The sequence below is a fragment of the Amia ocellicauda genome, chromosome 13 (assembly GCF_036373705.1).
Source record: "Amia ocellicauda isolate fAmiCal2 chromosome 13, fAmiCal2.hap1, whole genome shotgun sequence".
NCBI lineage: Eukaryota > Metazoa > Chordata > Actinopteri > Amiiformes > Amiidae > Amia > Amia ocellicauda.
Window position 1 is genome coordinate 25,381,272 of NC_089862.1, and position 18,783 is coordinate 25,400,054.

General features: G+C 40.8%; 2 protein-coding genes and 1 long non-coding RNA gene across 4 annotated transcripts; 1 reads left to right on the forward strand and 2 right to left on the reverse strand.

Annotated features, from left to right (window-relative positions):
- Positions 1-4,683: 4,683 nt before the first annotated feature.
- On the reverse strand, positions 4,684-10,049 carry LOC136766664 (E3 ubiquitin-protein ligase Topors). 2 transcript variants are annotated; one of them, XM_066720348.1, is made up of 2 exons: positions 9,840-10,049; positions 4,684-8,511 (listed from the first exon to the last, which is right to left on the reverse strand). In XM_066720348.1, exon 2 carries the CDS (start codon positions 8,491-8,493, stop codon positions 5,626-5,628), a length of 2,868 nt encoding a protein of 955 aa, XP_066576445.1. In that variant the 5' UTR covers positions 8,494-8,511; positions 9,840-10,049; the 3' UTR covers positions 4,684-5,625. The 2 variants fall into 2 exon arrangements, with proteins under 2 accessions (XP_066576445.1, XP_066576444.1); XM_066720347.1 differs by having other exon boundaries at positions 9,836-10,049.
- A 398-nt stretch (positions 10,050-10,447) lies between these two features.
- Positions 10,448-12,387, forward strand: LOC136766666 (uncharacterized). The gene is made up of 2 exons (XR_010821765.1): positions 10,448-10,806; positions 11,422-12,387. It is a non-coding gene; the product is annotated as an uncharacterized LOC136766666 (long non-coding RNA).
- On the reverse strand, positions 12,388-14,463 carry ndufb6 (NADH:ubiquinone oxidoreductase subunit B). Its single transcript, XM_066720349.1, has 4 exons — positions 14,168-14,463; positions 13,178-13,270; positions 12,782-12,826; positions 12,388-12,541 (listed from the first exon to the last, which is right to left on the reverse strand). Exons 1-4 carry the CDS (start codon positions 14,345-14,347, stop codon positions 12,470-12,472), a joined length of 390 nt encoding a protein of 129 aa, XP_066576446.1. The 5' UTR covers positions 14,348-14,463; the 3' UTR covers positions 12,388-12,469.
- Positions 14,464-18,783: the final 4,320 nt, after the last annotated feature.

An 18,783-nucleotide genomic window follows, 5' to 3' on the forward strand; every position in this document is an offset into this window, starting at 1 on the left:
ATTCAATATGTAGGTTGAAACACAATCATTAAGTGACACAGAAACAGCTGTGTAGGAGGAATAAAACTGGGTGAGGAACAGACAAACTCAGCTAACAAGGTGAGGTTGCTGAAGACAGTTTACTGTCAAAAGTCATACAACATGGCAAGACTGAGCACAGCAACAAGACACAAGGTAGTTATACTGCATCAGCAAGGTCCCTCCCAGGCAGACATTTCAAGGCAGACAGGGGTTTCCAGATGTGCTGTCCAAGCTCTTTTGAAGAAGCACAAAGAAACGGGCAACGTTGAGGACGGTAGACGCAGTGGTCGGCCAAGGAAACTTACTGCAGCAGATGAAAGACACATCATGCTTACTTCCCTTTGCAAATGGAAAATGTCCGGCAGTGCCATCAGCTCAGAATTGGCAGAAAACAGTGGGACCCTGGTACACCCATCTACTGTCCGGAGAAGTCTGGTCAGAAGTGGCCTTCATGGAAGACTTGCGGCCAAAAAGCAATACCTCCGACGTGGCAACAAGGCCAAGTGACTCAACTATGCATGAAAACACAGGAACTGGGCTGCAGAAAAATGGCAGCAGGGGCTCTGGACTGATGAGTCAAAATCTGAAATATTTGGCTGTAGCAGAAGGCAGTTTGTTCACCGGATGGCTGGAGAGCGGAACACGAATGAGTGTCTGCAGGCAACAGTGAAGCATGGTGGAGGTTCCTTGCAAGTTCGGGGCTGCATTTCTGCAAATGGAGTTGGGGATTTGGTCAGAATTAATGGTCTCCTCAATGCTGAGAAGTACAGGCAGATACTTATCTATCATACAATACCATCAGGGAGGCATCCCAAACATACAGTGACAGTCAGTAAGAACTATCTTCGGTGTAAAGAAGAACAAGGAGTCCTGGAAGTGATGGTATGGCCCCCACAGAGCCCTGATCTCAACATCATCGAGTCTGTCTGGGATTACATGACGAGAGAGAAGCAACTGAGTTTGCCTAAATCCACAGAAGAACTGTGGTTAGTTCTCCAAGATGTTTGGGCCAACCTACCTGCTGAGTTCCTTCAAAAACTGTGTGCAAGTGTACCTAGAAGAATTGACGCTGTTTTGAAGGCACAGGGTGGTCACACCAAATATTGATTTGATTTAGATTTGTCTACTGTTCACTCACTTTGCATTTAGTTAATTGATAAATATAATCTATTAACCTGTCTATTTTTGAAAGCATTCTTACATTACAGCAATTTTTCACACCTGGCTAAAACTTTTGCACAATACTGTGTGTGTGTGTGTATATATATATATATATATATATGTATATGTGTATGTGTGTATATATATATATATATATATATATATATATATATATACACTCACCTAAAGGATTATTAGGAACACCTGTTCAATTTCTCATTAATGCAATTATCTAACCAACAAATCACATGGCAGTTGCTTCAATGCATTTAGGGGTGTGGTCCTGGTCAAGATAATCTCCTGAACTCCAAACTGAATGTCTGAATGGGAAAGAAAGGTGATTTAAGCAATTTTGAGCGTGGCATGGTTGTTGGTGCCAGACGGGCCGGTCTGAGTATTTCACAATCTGCTCAGTTACTGGGATTTTCACAACCATTTCTAGGGTTTACAAAGAATGGTGTGAAAAGGGAAAAACATCCAGTATGCGGCAGTCCTGTGGGCGAAAATGCCTTGTTGATGCTAGAGGTCAGAGGAGAATGGGCCGACTGACTCAAGCTGATAGAAGAGCATCTTTGACTGAAATAACCACTCGTTACAACCGAGGTATGCAGCAAAGCATTTGTGAAGCCACAACACGTACAACCTTGAGGCGGATGGGCTACAACAGCAGAAGACCCCACCGGGTACCACTCATCTCCACTACAAATAGGAAAAAGAGGCTACAATTTGCACAAGCTCACCAAAATTGGACAGTTGAAGACTGGAAAAATGTTGCCTGGTCTGATGAGTCTCGATTTCTGTTGAGACATTCAGATGGTAGAGTCAGAATTTGGCGTAAACAGAAGGAGAACATGGATCCATCATGCCTTGTTACCACTGTGCAGGCTGGTGGTGGTGGTGTAATGGTGTGGGGGATGTTTTCTTGGCATACTTTAGGCCCCTTAGTGCCAATTGGGCATCGTTTAAATGCCACGGCCTACCTGAGCATTGTTTCTGACCATGTCCATCCCTTTATGACCACCATGTACCCATCCTCTGATGGCTACTTCCAGCAGGATAATGCACCATGTCACAAAGGTCGAATCATTTCAAATTGGTTTCTTGAACATGACAATGAGTTCACTGTACTAAACTGGCCCCCACAGTCACCAGATCTCAACCCAATAGAGCATCTTTGGGATGTGGTGGAACGGGAGCTTCATGCCCTGGATGTGCATCCCACAAATGTCCATCAACTGCAAGATGCTATCCTATCAATATGGGCCAACATTTCTAAAGAATGCTTTCAGCACCTTGTTGAATCAATGCCACGTAGAATTAAGGCAGTTCTGAAGGCGAAAGGGGGTCAAACACAGTATTAGTATGGTGTTCCTAATAATCCTTTAGGTGAGTGTATATATATATATATACACTCACCTAAAGGATTATTAGGAACACCTGTTCAATTTCTCATTAATGCAATTATCTAACAAACCAATCACATGGCAGTTGCTTCAATGCATTTAGGGGTGTGGTCCTGGTCAAGACGATCTCCTGAACTCCAAACTGAATGTCTGAATGGAAAAGAAAGGTGATTTAAGCAAGTTTGAGCGTGGCATGGTTGTTGGTGCCAGACGGGCCGGTCTGAGTATTTCACAATCTGCTCAGTTACTGGGATTTTCACGCACAACCATTTCTAGGGTTTACAAAGAATGGTGTGAAAAGGGAAAAACATCCAGTATGCGGCAGTCCTGTGGGCGAAAATGCCTTGTTGATGCTAGAGGTCAGAGGAGAATGGGCCGACTGATTCAAGCTGATAGAAGAGCAACTTTGACTGAAATAACCACTCGTTACAACCGAGGTATGCAGCAAAGCATTTGTGAAGCCACAACACGTACAACCTTGAGGCGGATGGGCTACAACAGCAGAAGACCCCACCGGGTACCACTCATCTCCACTACAAATAGGAAAAAGAGGCTACAATTTGCACAAGCTCACCAAAATTGGACAGTTGAAGACTGGAAAAATGTTGCCTGGTCTGATGAGTCTCGATTTCTGTTGAGACATTCAGATGGTAGAGTCAGAATTTGGCGTAAACAGAATGAGAACATGGATCCATCATGCCTTGTTACCACTGTGCAGGCTGGTGGTGGTGGTGTAATGGTGTGGGGGATGTTTTCTTGGCACACTTTAGGCCCCTTAGTGCCAATTGGGCATCGTTTAAATGCCACGGCCTACCTGAGCATTGTTTCTGACCATGTCCATCCCTTTATGACCACCATGTACCCATCCTCTGATGGCTACTTCCAGCAGGATAATGCACCATGTCACAAAGGTCGAATCATTTCAAATTGGTTTCTTGAACATGACAATGAGTTGACTGTACTAAACTGGCCCCCACAGTCACCAGATCTCAACCCAATAGAGCATCTTTGGGATGTGGTGGAACGGGAGCTTCGTGCCCTGGATGTGCATCCCACAAATCTCCATCAACTGCAAGATGCTATCCTATCAATATGGGCCAACATTTCTAAATAATGCTTTCAGCACCTTGTTGAATCAATGCCACGTAGAATTAAGGCAGTTCTGAAGGCGAAAGGGGGTCAAACACAGTATTAGTATGGTGTTCCTAATAATCCTTTAGGTGAGTGTATATATATATGGCTCTCAAATTCCACCTAACATTTAAACTTCAAAACATTATATTTTCCTTTGATACGGCTTGATGTAATATATGTACGCAAACATATAGTTCTAACTGAAACTATTCAAACCATTTGAAAAAGTGTTAATCAGTGATTCAGTTTAATAGACAGTTAAACTATACTTTACATTGTTATCAACAATGTATTTTCAGAGTTTGATGAATACCAATTCACCCGAGACAGAAGTGTGGAGACCCCAGTTGACTATATAGTTAGGACTGGGAGTATGTAAACATTGGCCTCTCTCACAATTAACAATTGGTAAGTAAGCAGTTTAATATTAAACTAAACACCAAATAACAGTCTAATAAAGGTTGGTAATATGTTTGACTACAACTGTATATCCAGTGTTAATCACACATTGATCCAGAGATACTTTGTTAATGACTCCCCCTGAGACGGACTAGGACTATGCGGACGTTTGTGTGTATTCCACGGTCACCAATAGCATCGCTTTATAATTTGTGAAACCACTTGCAACACCCAATAACAATTACTTGCATTATTTTGATTAAATAATATACCATACAAAATTATGTTACTCCTGACTTTTGTGTTTTATTGCCTTTAGACATGTTTGAATATTTTCTACTTTTAATTTCAGCATCAGTTATGATAAAACAAGGATGATGACTATCCTCGTAGTGAATAAATGTGAAATGTTGACAAGCTCTCTGGCCCCTAATGCAATGCCAGCTGCTTCGAGATCCTCATCAAAAAAATCTTACCTTAACATTAGTTAGAAAATGGCTGAAGAAAAAAAAAAAAGCATTACCACGACAAAAACAAAAAGGCACACATGAAGTAATTACAACACTTATCTTTTCAATATTTATTTCCATTCATTCAGGACGTACTTCTTGCAAGGTCTAGTTCAATCTCCAATGCTCTCAACTGAAGGCAATACATCAATATAATACAACAAACAAACCTAAACCAACACTGCTTAGCTCTGCATTTCATCAATAGTATTTGTTTTTCAAGTTAATTGACAAGATTATTGAAAAGGTCAACTGAATGGTACATCTTGAGAAATCGTTAAATGTATTCCTTAGTATTTTGATGCTGTAGTGTTGGTTTGATCAAGCTCATTCTGGGTGTCTACTTTTCATTAAGACTGAATGATTGTGATAATGCTTTGTTCTGCTCAGTGTGTGACATTACAGATCAGGCTGTCAATCTCAGCACTAACATTTTTTCTATGTTAAAAACAGGACTCCACCACACAATACAGCAACCCAATGTAACAATCTTAATTCTAATCTTTTTAACATTGTTTAAGAAATACTATTCAGTTTACCTTTAAAATTGCAATATTTCCCATACTACAGGAAGAAAATGCATATAATGGTAAAAAAAAAACAGCATCTATATTAAAAACCTTATCCCTGAGAATGTAGTACAATGACTGCACATCTTTCAAAAGTGATTGGAATAGTTAGTTCACTTCAGTGTTTATTATTATTTATTTTTTTATAGCAAAACGAGAAACTAACCTTTACAGTTTAAGTGACTGAAAATACAAGCATTTATTTCTCTCTGGTTGTTTTCATAGGAGTATTTTTGGTTACATAAAGACCCCTACTGAGATGCACCTCAGATACCATTGTTATCAAATAAATGTTCAGAGACTGATCAGTTATGTTTTTCTCCATAAAAAGACCTCTCCAATAAGTCAACACTGGTGTGTAAAATTGGCAGTTTGGTTAATGTCAACTTGATGTAAAAGGAAAGTCTACCAATTGTTATGGTATACATTTTAAGGAGGGGGTGTTCTGCAAGTACTCTCTTCTTGATATTCAGTCTCAGACCCAGTTTGTAATGGTGCAGCAGTTTCTTCACTGGAAGTCTCCAAACCATTGCTTTCCAGAGACAGAACTTCACGTGCGTTTAAAGGGCTAGTGGTACTCGTCTCATCCTCGGACGCAAATGAAGACTGTCTGCTTACACTGTTCCCTGTGTCCCACTTCTCATTAGCTAGGCTAGCTTCAGAAGAAACTGCCTCAGAGTTCACAACACCTTCTGGAGGAACTGATAGTTTTAGATCAAAGCTGAAAGGTTTTATTTCCTCAAAAGCCTGCACACCACTGACAAGCACAGGCGTCTCCACACAGTTGCCAGTAGTTGTAGAGATCTCATTTTCACTACTGATGGGGCACCCATCATTTGGTTCTATGGTGTGATCACTGTCGCTGTCTATGGTAATGACAGTGGGGGATGGCAGCTGCACCCGCTCCCGACTCCTGTGCTTCCTGCTTTTCTTTTTGTGTTTCTTCTTTTTCTTGTGATGCCGCCTGCTTTCTCCTGTGGATTTCCCCTCATAGATGATCACCACGCTTGGACTTCTGCTCTTCTTTCGAGACTTCTTGTGATGCCTCTCGCTGCTCCCTCTCTTCTCCCGGACATTGGACGAAGAAGTGACTTGCGATTTGGAAGTGCGCTCTCTGGACGATTCCTCCAAGTGGCGGGTCTTGTATTTCCTTTTGCCACTGGGTTTCTCGTGCCTATGCCCACGGTGGGCACCACGAGAACCCTGGGAGCTGGTGCTGGACAAGCTTCTGGAATGCCTTCGTTCCCAGCGGTAAGAATCTCTGTGACTGCTGCTGCGGCTTCTGCTTTGGGAACGAGAATGCACTCCATAGTCTGGGCTCATGTAGTAACCTGTGCAATAGGACCTATTCTGCATGTAAAACGCATCACTGCTGTCCCTCTCTCTATTATAGTGACTGTAGGTGTCCCAGTGGTATGAATAGGATTTCTCATGGCTGTGCCTTGGATAGCTGTTGTCCTTGTCTCGGTTCTTTAGCCACGTCATGTCTCTTGATGACGGATAGTCTCTGCTGCGTGACCTTGAATGTCGCTTGCCTCTAGAAAGAGTACTGTCACTGTTTATTGAAATGGTTGGGCTTCTTTTCGACCAGCTCCTCTCAGTACTCCTTGATCTTCTTCTGCTCCTTTGGTGGGACCTTTCTTTGCTCCTGGACCTCGATCTCTCTCTTGATCTGTGACGCCAGTGGTATCCTCTGTGATCATTACAAGCGTGTCTGTCCTTGCTGTAATGTTTGCCTTTATCATGCACTCTCAAGGTCCTGTCTCGCTCTGTGGTAGGCGAACTCCTACGCATGGGTGAATGCCTCACCTTCTCTTCAAAAGCAGTCTGGTCCCTGTCTTTTCCCTCAGATTGGTTTCTGGACTGGTGGTGCCTTTGTGGGGACTTTGTTTTTGACACTGAGGAGCATACAGAAGAAGGTGGACTCATGCTAGGGAATCGAATATGTGCAGGCTGTTTAGGGACCTCTGTGTTTTCATTGTGGACAGACTCTTCTTCAGAGTCTGAAGACAACTGGACGAGTTCAGGTGTCCTTTCAGCCATTGGTTTGACATAGCCCACAATTAAGCAATCCTCCTCACTAGATGAGGCTCCTGCACCTTCATTTGCCGATGGGTCCATCTTCACTTGAGCACTCTGTTGCAAAGAAGGCCCGGGGCCCACCTCCTCCTCCCTGCTGCTCTCAGACTCAGACTCACTGACGGTCAGTGAGGGGGGCTGCACTTGTTCCACTGTGGAGTAAGAGGGGCCAGGTGTTTCATCATCCCATGGTGTCTGGCTCAAGCCGCTGCCTGCTACGGAGAGAGGGCGTTGGTCCAGCTCTGCGGAATCGGCCTCATCTGCCGAGATGGTGATGACGGATGAGCCCGAGCTGCTTCCCTCTTCGTAGGACGGCGCTGGGCAGTCGTAGATGGCGTGCTGGTCATAAGCTTCCATATTGTAAGGGGCCCGGGCGAAGCTGATGAACTCGTGGAGGAAGTGGTCAGTGCGAGTCAGCAGGAATGGACGTAGCTCGTCCTGGATGGCCTGGTCCTCCATGTCGTACCTGGTGATGCGGGTCATGATGATGTGCTGCACAATGTTCACAAGCGACCCGTGACTGCCATAGAGCACAGTCAGCTCCCGTTTCAGCCAGGGCACGAGCCGGTGGAGACAAGCTGGATTTCTCTGGAAGAATTCGGCAGAGATGTCCCGATAGCGGCCGCCATCACGCACACTTCGCACCCGCACCCCGCTGCGGTACAGCGCCCGTCTGAAATTAATGATCTCTCTCTCCCGCATGTGACGGAATGACCTGCCCTCATTCTGAGCTCTTCTCCTTGCGTTGAACCTGAGTATCATGGGGTGAAGTCCTCTGTCATGCTGAGCCGGGCCAGAACCTGTCAGGCCCTCAAACATGATCCCATTGTCTGGTGGTGGGGACGTCCTTCTCATGGAATTGATCTGCCTGCGATCTCTTGCCAAGGTGGTGCGGTACCTGAACCTCTCCCCCTCAGGAAAGCCAAAAGAGCCATTTTCAGTTGGCCGCAAGGTGAACTTCTTAAAGTCATTTTTTGCATTATAGCTGTGGAAGATGGAGTTGAAAGGTTGTTTGCATAGTGGACACTCAGCTTTGTTTTTGGACCATTCGTGTATGCACCGAAAGCAGAACTTGTGCAAGCAGCGGTCTAGTTTGGCTTCGTTGTTGAATCTATCCAGGCAAATGGGGCATTTGGAATCGGGAGAGGCTTCTGCAGAGACAGTCTGGGAGACCTTGCCTTCCTCGGGTGAAACCTTTTTGCGCATCCTGAGTTTCATTTTGGTAGATGACTTCACCTTGAATAAAACAAAACAAAAACTGCATTTAAACACGTGTCTTAAGTATAACTTTTAAAAATGTAAACATCACAAATAACATACAATCACAATCAACACCTTTTACACATTACGACCATTAACACATAATAGAAGGTGCATCACAAATACAGCAGAACAAAGTGCAGCTACAGCTTTGAAATAATAATTAAAAAAAAAAGTTTAAAATTCAATGTTTAAAAAATACAGCCAGAAAAACATTAAAAGAAATGGGGTGGAACTAAAATATATTTTCACTGAAGCTACAAAGAGTTTGCAGTTTTTCATTCAATTGAAATGATCATGTATGAACAAAACTCTTCCAACCAGACATTAAACTGCCCACGCCTGGTGTAAAAAAAAAACGTGATGTATACATAATTCAACACGTTATATAACGAAGGAAACGTAATTGTATTTTTCATGGGTCGCTTATGTGAGACGTTCATGAAATTCTGTACTGATCAATATAAAGGCACATTATATTGAATGCATTCATATTTGACTACCAACCTCAATCTACACTGTTCCAACAGGATACATTTAAACTAAAAAATGACTTTTTTTTTGGTGCTGCAATAAAAACACCGCTTTTCCTTACAATGACAATAATGTTTTTAATAAGTTTCCACTGGGCTAAAGTGTGAACCCAACTTAAAACGAATTATATTAAACATACACACATTTACTTCGTTTAACTACACACGATTGTTCACTTTATGAATCTCTAATAATGTAATTACAAGCAGGTGTGTGTGAGTTTCAAGACAGACGTGATGATAATCAAGTCAGTGCCGACACATTGAGACAATTATTAGAAACTTATCAAACATCGCACAATTAGATGCCACGTAAGGAAAACAATAATTTCTGCGTTGGTTTCTGGTGTGATTTATGTGTAATAACTATCCAGCATGGAAGACATTTTGATTTTTGCAGGCCGTGTTCGCGGACACTAGTGGTAATAGATTATTCAGCTTTTATTCAGAAATGCAGCACAAAAAAACAAATAGACAACAAAAGTACACGCTTTATTTCAATGGATGAAAGAAAAAAACCGCTGAAGTCGTGTCATAAAATTTGCGACGTTTGTAAAATCCGAAAATGCGCCTTACGAATTTCTGGCCTAAAATAACAATACAAAAATACATAATGTTTTAAACACTGTCTGTATCTGAAACAAACGCCGGACACAAAAAATAGCAGTTCAAATCAAGCTAAAACATCATTTGAAACGGATTAATCGCCATATTAATACTACATATAAACACATATGTACAAATATAGGTTACACGAAAGCACTTACCTACGGGAAAACTGAAACGACGTCAAAACGAGGATTTCTGATTCCTGTTTCGCGTCACCGTCCCGTCACAGATGAAGCCATTGATACAAAAAAATCGAATAAACAGTCACAATATCCAAGAAAACACCTCAAATAAAATGCGCCAATAACGTGAAGCTCAGGACAACATAGCCCGTCTAGAGCTACAAACAATGTACCACGAAGTTTACACCAACAGACGGCATTGTGGGATAGTGGGGGTCTGGGTTTGTTGGGAGAGGCCAGCGTTTCCCTCTCTGCTGCGCCCTGGTGGTGGGGTGCAGTTCTGCCTCACTCAGGGCAAAGCAACTGGTATTAGATCACTATTTTAATTTCATTGGCGCATTCATAGCTAATTGTTTAATCAAAGTTAACATAATATGATATCAGCTATATTTGAGACGAAGGGATCAGGTTCTAAATGGCATTTTACTTTTTTCTGATGTTAAATTAAAATGTCACTGTCTTTTCTGGCATATTTGTTTGCTGTTTTAATTATAACCTGATTTCACATATATCACGTATCTCACGTTTCAACAACCACATAGGTTTGAACAGATATTGAATTGTAACTGAGAAAGCTGTGTGGATGTTAAAAAAAATAGACTGACTCTTGGTGGCGCTGTGTGGGATACATAGGGTTGCGTTTAGGTCTCTCTTTCATAATTACCAGGACGACGTTTCCCTGTTTGCGCTGTTACTGTTGCTTTGTTTCAAGGGTGGCGTTCGCGTAGCGCACAATCTGAGCAGATCTGCGCTGCTCCACCAATGGGGTCGCGGGATTCTGCAGATCTGCGCATATCTGCGGAAATCGGCTCTACAAGACCGCGACCAAGATAGATGTCGGGGCTGCTGCTGCTGCGGGTGCTTTGGTGGCGATCCTAAATTCAGATCAAGCGTCGGACAACATGATTTATGTCAGCGATCGGGTTCTTGAGAGACTGTTTTCTCTAGTAAGTAATCGATGGGTTTTGTTCCGAACTGTGGAGCCCAAGCAGATGTGTGACGTCAGACACACAATCGAACTGTGCTACCGTCGCTGTAACCTCCACATCGGCTACATCCCACTTTTTCCAAACGTTTAGGGGGCTAAAGTCTCTGAAACAGGCAGGAAACTACGGGTCAAAGTCTGGGCAAGAGGCGGTGGTACCAATGATGAAAAATAGAGAATGAAAGAAGTGTAGAAATGTTATATAACAAATGCTGATCAGATATTGGGGCATATGCGCCAGTGGGTTTAATAAGAATGCCGCCTTCTTCTGCCATTGATTTCTGTATCGATATTATTGAGATTTCACATTACGCGAGATAAATAATTAATCTTGCTCGGATGGATATTAAACTATTGCATGTAATTTACAAACGGTGTATTCCGCTCCAGTGGTTTAGCTTTTCCTAAGTCCTGTAGATTTCAATACAGTAGTGATCAAGATCTTTCAAGCCAGACATGTGCACTGCTCTGTTCATATTTCTGAACCCCGTTATTTTAATAAACAGAATCATGTTTGTCAATCTACGTATTACATTTACTTACAATTCTGCCGTTTTTTTTTAAATTTTGTTTCCAGATCCTTTTGGCAATAGTCCTCCTGTCTTGGGGATTTGTCATCTATGGGACAAGAATAGCAGCACTATGGCAGCTGGAAAAGCAATTCAAGATACAAATCTGAGGTCTTACGTTTTTGAACATGCAAGGGAATGAAGATTGACAACTTGAAGCAATCACAACGAAACTGAGCCTTATATAAAAAAGAAGAGAAAGCAGAGCTGAAGAGATGCTGTTACTGGTGCCCTCCCTGGACATTTTAAATGGATACTTAAAATGATTACATTCCTAAGCATGTTCAGGTTAATACACTGAATCATACACTATCTATTTTGTATATATTTATTTCTGTATGTAGGTTCAAATTACAACATATATATTGAAAGATTATTCTTATAGATGTTGTGCAGTGTTTAGACAGAAGAAATTATTCATCTATAAACCATGTGCTTCTGTTCAGCCAGCAAGATGGCATTCATTTAAAAGCGAGAGTTCCCACAAAGCCTTTCAGGTCTCAGATGCAGCTATACAAATGCTGCAGTTTTAAAAAGTTTACATTGTTGAAAAATATAAACCATTTAATTCCAATTTACAAGGCATACATTGGATAAAAAATGATGTAATTTAACAAATATGTTGCATATTTTTTAACATTTGCTATTTTAATGTAAAATGCTTTGAATGTTTTATAATGTGTGAAATGATAAGGGACTGACAGGTTGCAGACCTAATACAGCAGTTTGTTACAAGTATTTTTTTCCATACCAATTAAATTAGAGAACGAAATGTATGTACACTGATGTTATTAATGACCTTGTATTTGACATGTAATCTACCACACCGCATTTCTGAAGCATAACCTGTACTTTATGATTTCAGAATTATTGGAAACAATTACTTTGCTTGAATTCGTGTATCCAGTAATCAAAAAAGATTTTTAACCCAAGCTGAAAAAAGGGAAAATAAAGAATGGGATACTGTCAATCAATTCAGTTGAATCAGTTTTAATGATAAATACAATTATTTTTACAAAGGAAATAACACAAGACTTTTTTCTTTTTCATCTGTGTTCAGTGATGCCCATGACTTTCCTGCTCTGGTAGGGAAGGAATGATCTCTCCAGTTTCCAAAACTGTATCACCCTAAAACAGAAACATTGACAATGTTACACACTATTAATTACTGTTTCATTGGAAGGGGTAGATTTCATGTGGTAGATTCCTTGAATTCCCTAATATCACAATAGCAAAGCAATCTATTTCTTATGCTTCATTAATGTAAACATTACTGATTTACTAATAATGCAAATTATCATTATAAATCTAATTACAGGCAATCCTATATAATATGTGTGACAACATTTAAGATTAAAAAGTACTTACTGGGAAAAGCTTGGGTTTCACCTCAACAATTGCATACGGCTTTGTCTGTAATAATGGGGAAAAATATAAAAAAAAACAGACTTAAAATGTAATGTTGTGCATGTAATACTTATGTAGTGTTTCTTTGCATGCATTTATTATTAGGAAAAATATGTTCTTAATACTGTGCAATTTCAAAACTCATATTTAAAAGAACGGAAAGTGGCAAATGATTACAAACAAATTTCATATTAAATAAAACAATTTTTCAAGGAGAACAAATACATATTTGTCTCACGAGAGAGGTTTTGTTACTGCAATAGATTTTACCCAATACAGGCACACATCTGCACTGCACTGTGGCCCTGAGGATATACAGAATATGAGCATATGACACAAAATTCCCAACTGACTTACAGCAACATGGTACTTGACATAATAGTGCACAATCCAAGCAGGGATTATTAGCCGGGTAAAGGTCCACACTCCAGCACTGTATGCTTTATAAGTCTGAAAGGAAAATCACACATTTTTAATGACAGTCTTTGGATTTACCTTAATATGATTACTAGAAATCACAACTAACAAAGTGTGCAAAATGCTTTTACATTATTTGATAAGTAAGGTCACGTAAAGTAGAATATTCTGCCTACATATCTGCCATACATCCAAAAATAGATCAAATGAATGTTCACCACTGCCAATCTCCTTTGATTAGAGAGATGGGTTCACCGTTTTCCTTTTGAAAAAACTGGGGGCAAACTGCATAGTTTACTAAAACAATGACCCAGGCGATTAGCTCACAGTGCGCCCACAGAACAACACTGATTCCCCCACTCTCCCCAACAAACACCAATGCAGCAGCCTGAACTTGAGTTATGTCCATTAATAATGTAATGTCTACTCTCTGGGTTACTATAAATAATATCCTTGTGTATCCGAACAAATAACTGACTCCTCTTAAATAACCAACACCATAGACACTGAGAACTTGCTTTTTAATGTCTTGATTTCAGTACTATTTAAAATTGTGGCTGCTAGTTGTCTACACTGCAGATCCGTCAGGGTCGAGGTTCATCAATTAATGTTGCTGCAAGACATTCTTGCAAGGAATCAGGGAAGGTGTTACTGACCAATGCAATCAGCATCATGAATGTGACGTTTACCCTTTTATAAATGTGCAAGGCATTTACAAAAGCAAGGCTGTGGATGTTATATGATGCATACAATTGATATTTTCCTAGGCATTGGCGTCTTGGTGAAATGCTACAGTTGCAGCTACTGAGTACTAAGACAACTGGTTCCACGATAAAGCGACAGGACCGAATTGCTCCTTAATCTTGTAAACAATGGGAATCCAATGCTAATATAAACGGACTAAAATCAAAGCTTTAACTGACAACTCACGTAAAGCCTCCACAAGCTCTTGGGCTCCAGAAACCCCGACCAGAATTTGGCCACAGGTCCCTGTTTCTGAGGGGGCAGGACGGGCTCTCTGGGACTGAGCTCCTGGTCTTTCAGCCACTGTCGTCTCAGCTTTGTCAGCTGCTCCACACGGAGCTTCTCGTCCGGAGTGTAACCAGACATAGTGAAGCTCAACGAAATCCAAATAACCCCCCAAAGTTATAAAAATGTCGACCTTACAATAACACCATGGAGGACACACCGACGATTCCGTGTCGCTTGGTGATGACGTCGTGCATCTGCAGTTTACTAGTTCAAGTTTGCTAGCAAGAGACGCCTGCTGGACAGGAGGCAAACACCATACAGATCATCCATTGAACGGGCAAACGTCTGCAGAAAGCTCTTGTCGTTATACAGTATATGCCATAGTTATAGCTGAACTGACCCAGAAAACACACGAAGTTGGGCCGACGTCGGCGTGTGGTTGGCATGACTGGACAACAGTCGCGGTCGAGGAGATGGATCATGTCTATCCCGACAGATATGGTATCCGTCCAACATGTTTTAATCCATGGATGGACCTGTACAACTTTCAAATATCATATGTAGAACATATGAATGACTGAATACATCATTCATTCATGTGATTATTTTGTGAATAAGTTTCACAGCTTCATTATTTTCAAGTGCTCTCACACCGAAGACCCCATTGGACAGGAAGGACATTTTCACTGACTTAGGCCTACATTGTTTTAAAACCTGTAAATATACTGTAACGCCTCGGGTGTTCTGGCCTTTAAATGTTTAAATTTACTCAAAGGTATTTAATTGTCTGAAGTACCTATGTTGTAGAATGACAAATGTTGATTGAAATGACAATATTTAGGCTATCTATTTGGTTATGTAACGAATGTATTTAATTTAAATGTGTAGATAATTTGTCAGGAATAAAAAAAAAAAAAACAGAATAGTGTTCACATTTGTTTTAGCCACAATTTTGATGTTTAGTTTTATCTGCAGCATTGTAGTTCGGAGGCAGGTTTTAAGTCCAGTCAAATCTGGGGTGTACAAAACATGGTGATCACCTGATATGTGGGCACGTGTCAAGATAACCAAGGCATAATACAAACCGCACTAAGCTCTGTCTCAGTCTTGCAGGTTTGGTACTTTGCAAAACAACATAACACCTTTGCAACCACATTGCAATTGTAATTTTAAAGGTCTCTAAAGTGGAATAATCCTTGTCTATCTTCATCTGTTTTTATTTTCAGAGAAACTGGGCAACGCCTGCATGTTCAACTCCGCTCTCCAGTGTCTCTCCTACACCGCTCCCCTCCTTAACTACCTTCTGTCCTGAGAGCTTTCCCAAACCTGTACATGTGGCCCATGCTGGTAAGGGGCGTCCATACCCCCCTTCGCTGTCCCCTTATAACATGATAGAGTTCTGCACTCTTGAGCGAAGGCTGTGTGGGGTAACTCTGCTTTGTCCTTTCCCAGGTCGTGAGCCCGGGTTCTGTATGATGTCCACGATGCAGAAACGCATCAACTCGGGTGACACCATCATCCCCATTGGCATTTACAGCGAGCCGAAGTGTGAGTTTGTCTGTTTGTTTCTGGGTGTCTCTCTTGGGAGCCGTGCTTTATAAACGCTGGGACTGTCTCTGCATGTGTCGGAGCTGTTCTCACACACGTGTTTCGTTTGGTACACTGTGAGTGCTATGCAGAGGTCATGCCTGCCTGGAATCATGTGTGTTCACAGTGCTGTTTTTTTGTTTTCACTGTAATTGAACGCTGGCTTTTAAGAGTAGCAGACTTCTGTAAACTGAGTGAAACTGAATGCAGTAAGGCAAGAAAGGCTCACCAAAACTTGCTGATAGGGTGATTCATTGTGGTCTTTTGCAGGGGCCTTTACTGGATCACACTGTTTAGCAATTATTTAACAGAAATGTCAATCTTGCACTTAAGAGTATTTCAAGAGCTAACAAGCAGCTTCTGCATTCCTCGATCTCTGATCCAGTACCTCCTAGTGAGAACGTGAGAATTCACCTTTTCTTTTCACCTACACAGGTTGGACCAGCAAACGCAGGCCACCTCTCTGGTCCATCAGATCTTTGGAGGCTACTTGAGGTCCAGAGGTATGTTTCCTAAGCTGGGTTTTAAATGATCTCAAGTATTTGCTTTGGAATACATTCTAAATATTAGTATGCAAATGATCCTGTGTTATTAGTATGCTAATCAGTATCATTCCCACAGATGTCAATGGCCATTTACAACCTATAATTTAATAAGGATACTCAGGGGTTAAGTTTTGGGGTTTTATAATCTTTGTTTGCCTTTAGCCTTAGCCTGACATTCAAATGCAACACTTATATTAACAATTATTACCACAAGGTGGCAGCATGGCAATGTTAATAAACGAGGGTTTAATTAACTTTCTGACATTGATTTGTTTAATTTGAAAGAAAAACAAAAAACAATCATAAATATACGGTGACCCTTAAAATCACAAAATATACATACACAGAGTTGTATATATAATATTTAATTATTAGAAATGTAAACACTTCATATTTGAAAAAGGCTCTTATGGCTCCTGATTGTGTAACATTAATGTTGTTCTTCAGACAATGTTGTCAAGTTGAAGTCTTATTTGACTTAATAATGCAATAATTGTACTTGATTAAGTGCATATGTGCATACCTTACTTGGTATCAACATACCAAGTAAAAAAAACACGATTGATTAACTGCAGTCTGTCTTATGTGTGGTACATTCTAGAATTATATAATTTTTTGTATTAGGGGAATTTATGCAAATATATTTAACATTTATTTTGCTTGCCTGGGTTTTAATATATGGGAACTGAACAATAGAGACATAAATCTAAACATGTCCACACACACATATAATTATCATCATCACCGGCCTTTATCGATCCACAGCTGGATTAAGACCTCCCCAAGGTATTTCTACTTGTTTCGACTTCTGATTTAATCTTCCCATCTTCTTAAGTATATATATATATATATATATATATATATATATATATATATATATATATATATATATATACATACACACACACACACACACACACAAAGAAGCATGGAAAGATGTATTCTTGGATTAACAAAAATTAATGCATTTGAGAATAAACCAAAATATGTAACATCATTCAAAGAGTGAAACATTTTAAATGCCAATGGGCTGGACACATTGGAAGAAGAACAGCTGAGAGATAAACCAAGGAATCTACTGAATGGGCACCAAGAGATGAGCGAAGACCACGACCACATAAAAGATGGGATAATAAAACTTTGCCTGCGTGACATGGAAAAGAGAAGCTGTAAATGGAAGCAAGCAAAAACATCTTGGATTGATATAAGCTGATGGTGATATATATATATATATATATATATATATATATATATATATATATATACACTCAGCTAAAGGATTATTAGGAACACCTGTTCAATTTCTCATTAATGCAATTATCTAACCAACCAATCACATGGCAGTTGCTTCAATGCATTTAGGGGTGTGGTCCTGGTCAAGACAATCTCCTGAACTCCAAACTGAATGTCTGAATGGGAAAGAAAGGTGATTTAAGCAATTTTGAACGTGGCATGGTTGTTGGTGCCAGACGGGCCGGTCTGAGTATTTCACAATCTGCTCAGTTACTGGGATTTTCACGCACAACCATTTCTAGGGTTTACAAAGAATGGTGTGAAAAGGGAAAAACATCCAGTATGCGGCCGTCCTGTGGGCGAAAATGCCTTGTTGATGCTAGAGGTCAGAGGAGAATGGGCCGACTGATTCAAGCTGATAGAAGAGCAACTTTGACTGAAATAACCACTTGTTACAACCGAGGTATGCAGCAAAGCATTTGTGAAGCCACAACACGTACAACCTTGAGGGTACCACTCATCTCCACTACAAATAGGAAAAAGAGGCTACAATTTGCACAAGCTCACCAAAATTGGACAGTTGAAGACTGGAAAAATGTTGCCTGGTCTGATGAGTCTCGATTTCTGTTGAGACATTCAGATGGTAGAGTCAGAATTTGGCGTAAACAGAAGGAGAACATGGATCCATCATGCCTTGTTACCACTGTGCAGGCTGGTGGTGGTGGTGTAATGGTGTGGGGGATGTTTTCTTGGCATACTTTAGGCCCCTTAGTGCCAATTGGGCATCGTTTAAATGCCACGGCCTACCTGAGCATTGTTTCTGACCATGTCCATCCCTTTATGACCACCATGTACCCATCCTCTGATGGCTACTTCCAGCAGGATAATGCACCATGTCACAAAGGTCGAATCATTTCAAATTGGTTTCTTGAACATGACAATGAGTTCACTGTACTAAACTGGCCCCCACAGTCACCAGATCTCAACCCAATAGAGCATCTTTGGGATGTGGTGGAACGGGAGCTTCGTGCCCTGGATGTGCATCCCACAAATGTCCATCAACTGCAAGATGCTATCCTATCAATATGGGCCAACATTTCTAAAGAATGCTTTCAGCACCTTGTTGAATCAATGCCACGTAGAATTAAGGCAGTTCTGAAGGCGAAAGGGGGTCAAACACAGTATTAGTATGGTGTTCCTAATAATCCT

What these genes read in the sequence shown, in the direction of transcription:
- ndufb6 (XM_066720349.1), bottom strand. Translation starts at nt 14,347, where the DNA reads ATGTCTGGTTACACTCCGGACGAGAAGCTCCGTGTGGAGCAGCTGACA. An exon ending in AGAGCTTGTGGAGGCTTTAC is followed by an intron (nt 13,271 to 14,167) that starts GTGAGTTGTCAG and finishes TTTTCCTTTCAG; the next exon opens with ACTTATAAAGCATACAGTGC. An exon ending in ATGTCAAGTACCATGTTGCT is followed by an intron (nt 12,827 to 13,177) that starts GTAAGTCAGTTG and finishes CCATTATTACAG; the next exon opens with ACAAAGCCGTATGCAATTGT.
- LOC136766664 (XM_066720348.1), bottom strand. Translation starts at nt 8,493, where the DNA reads ATGAAACTCAGGATGCGCAAAAAGGTTTCACCCGAGGAAGGCAAGGTC.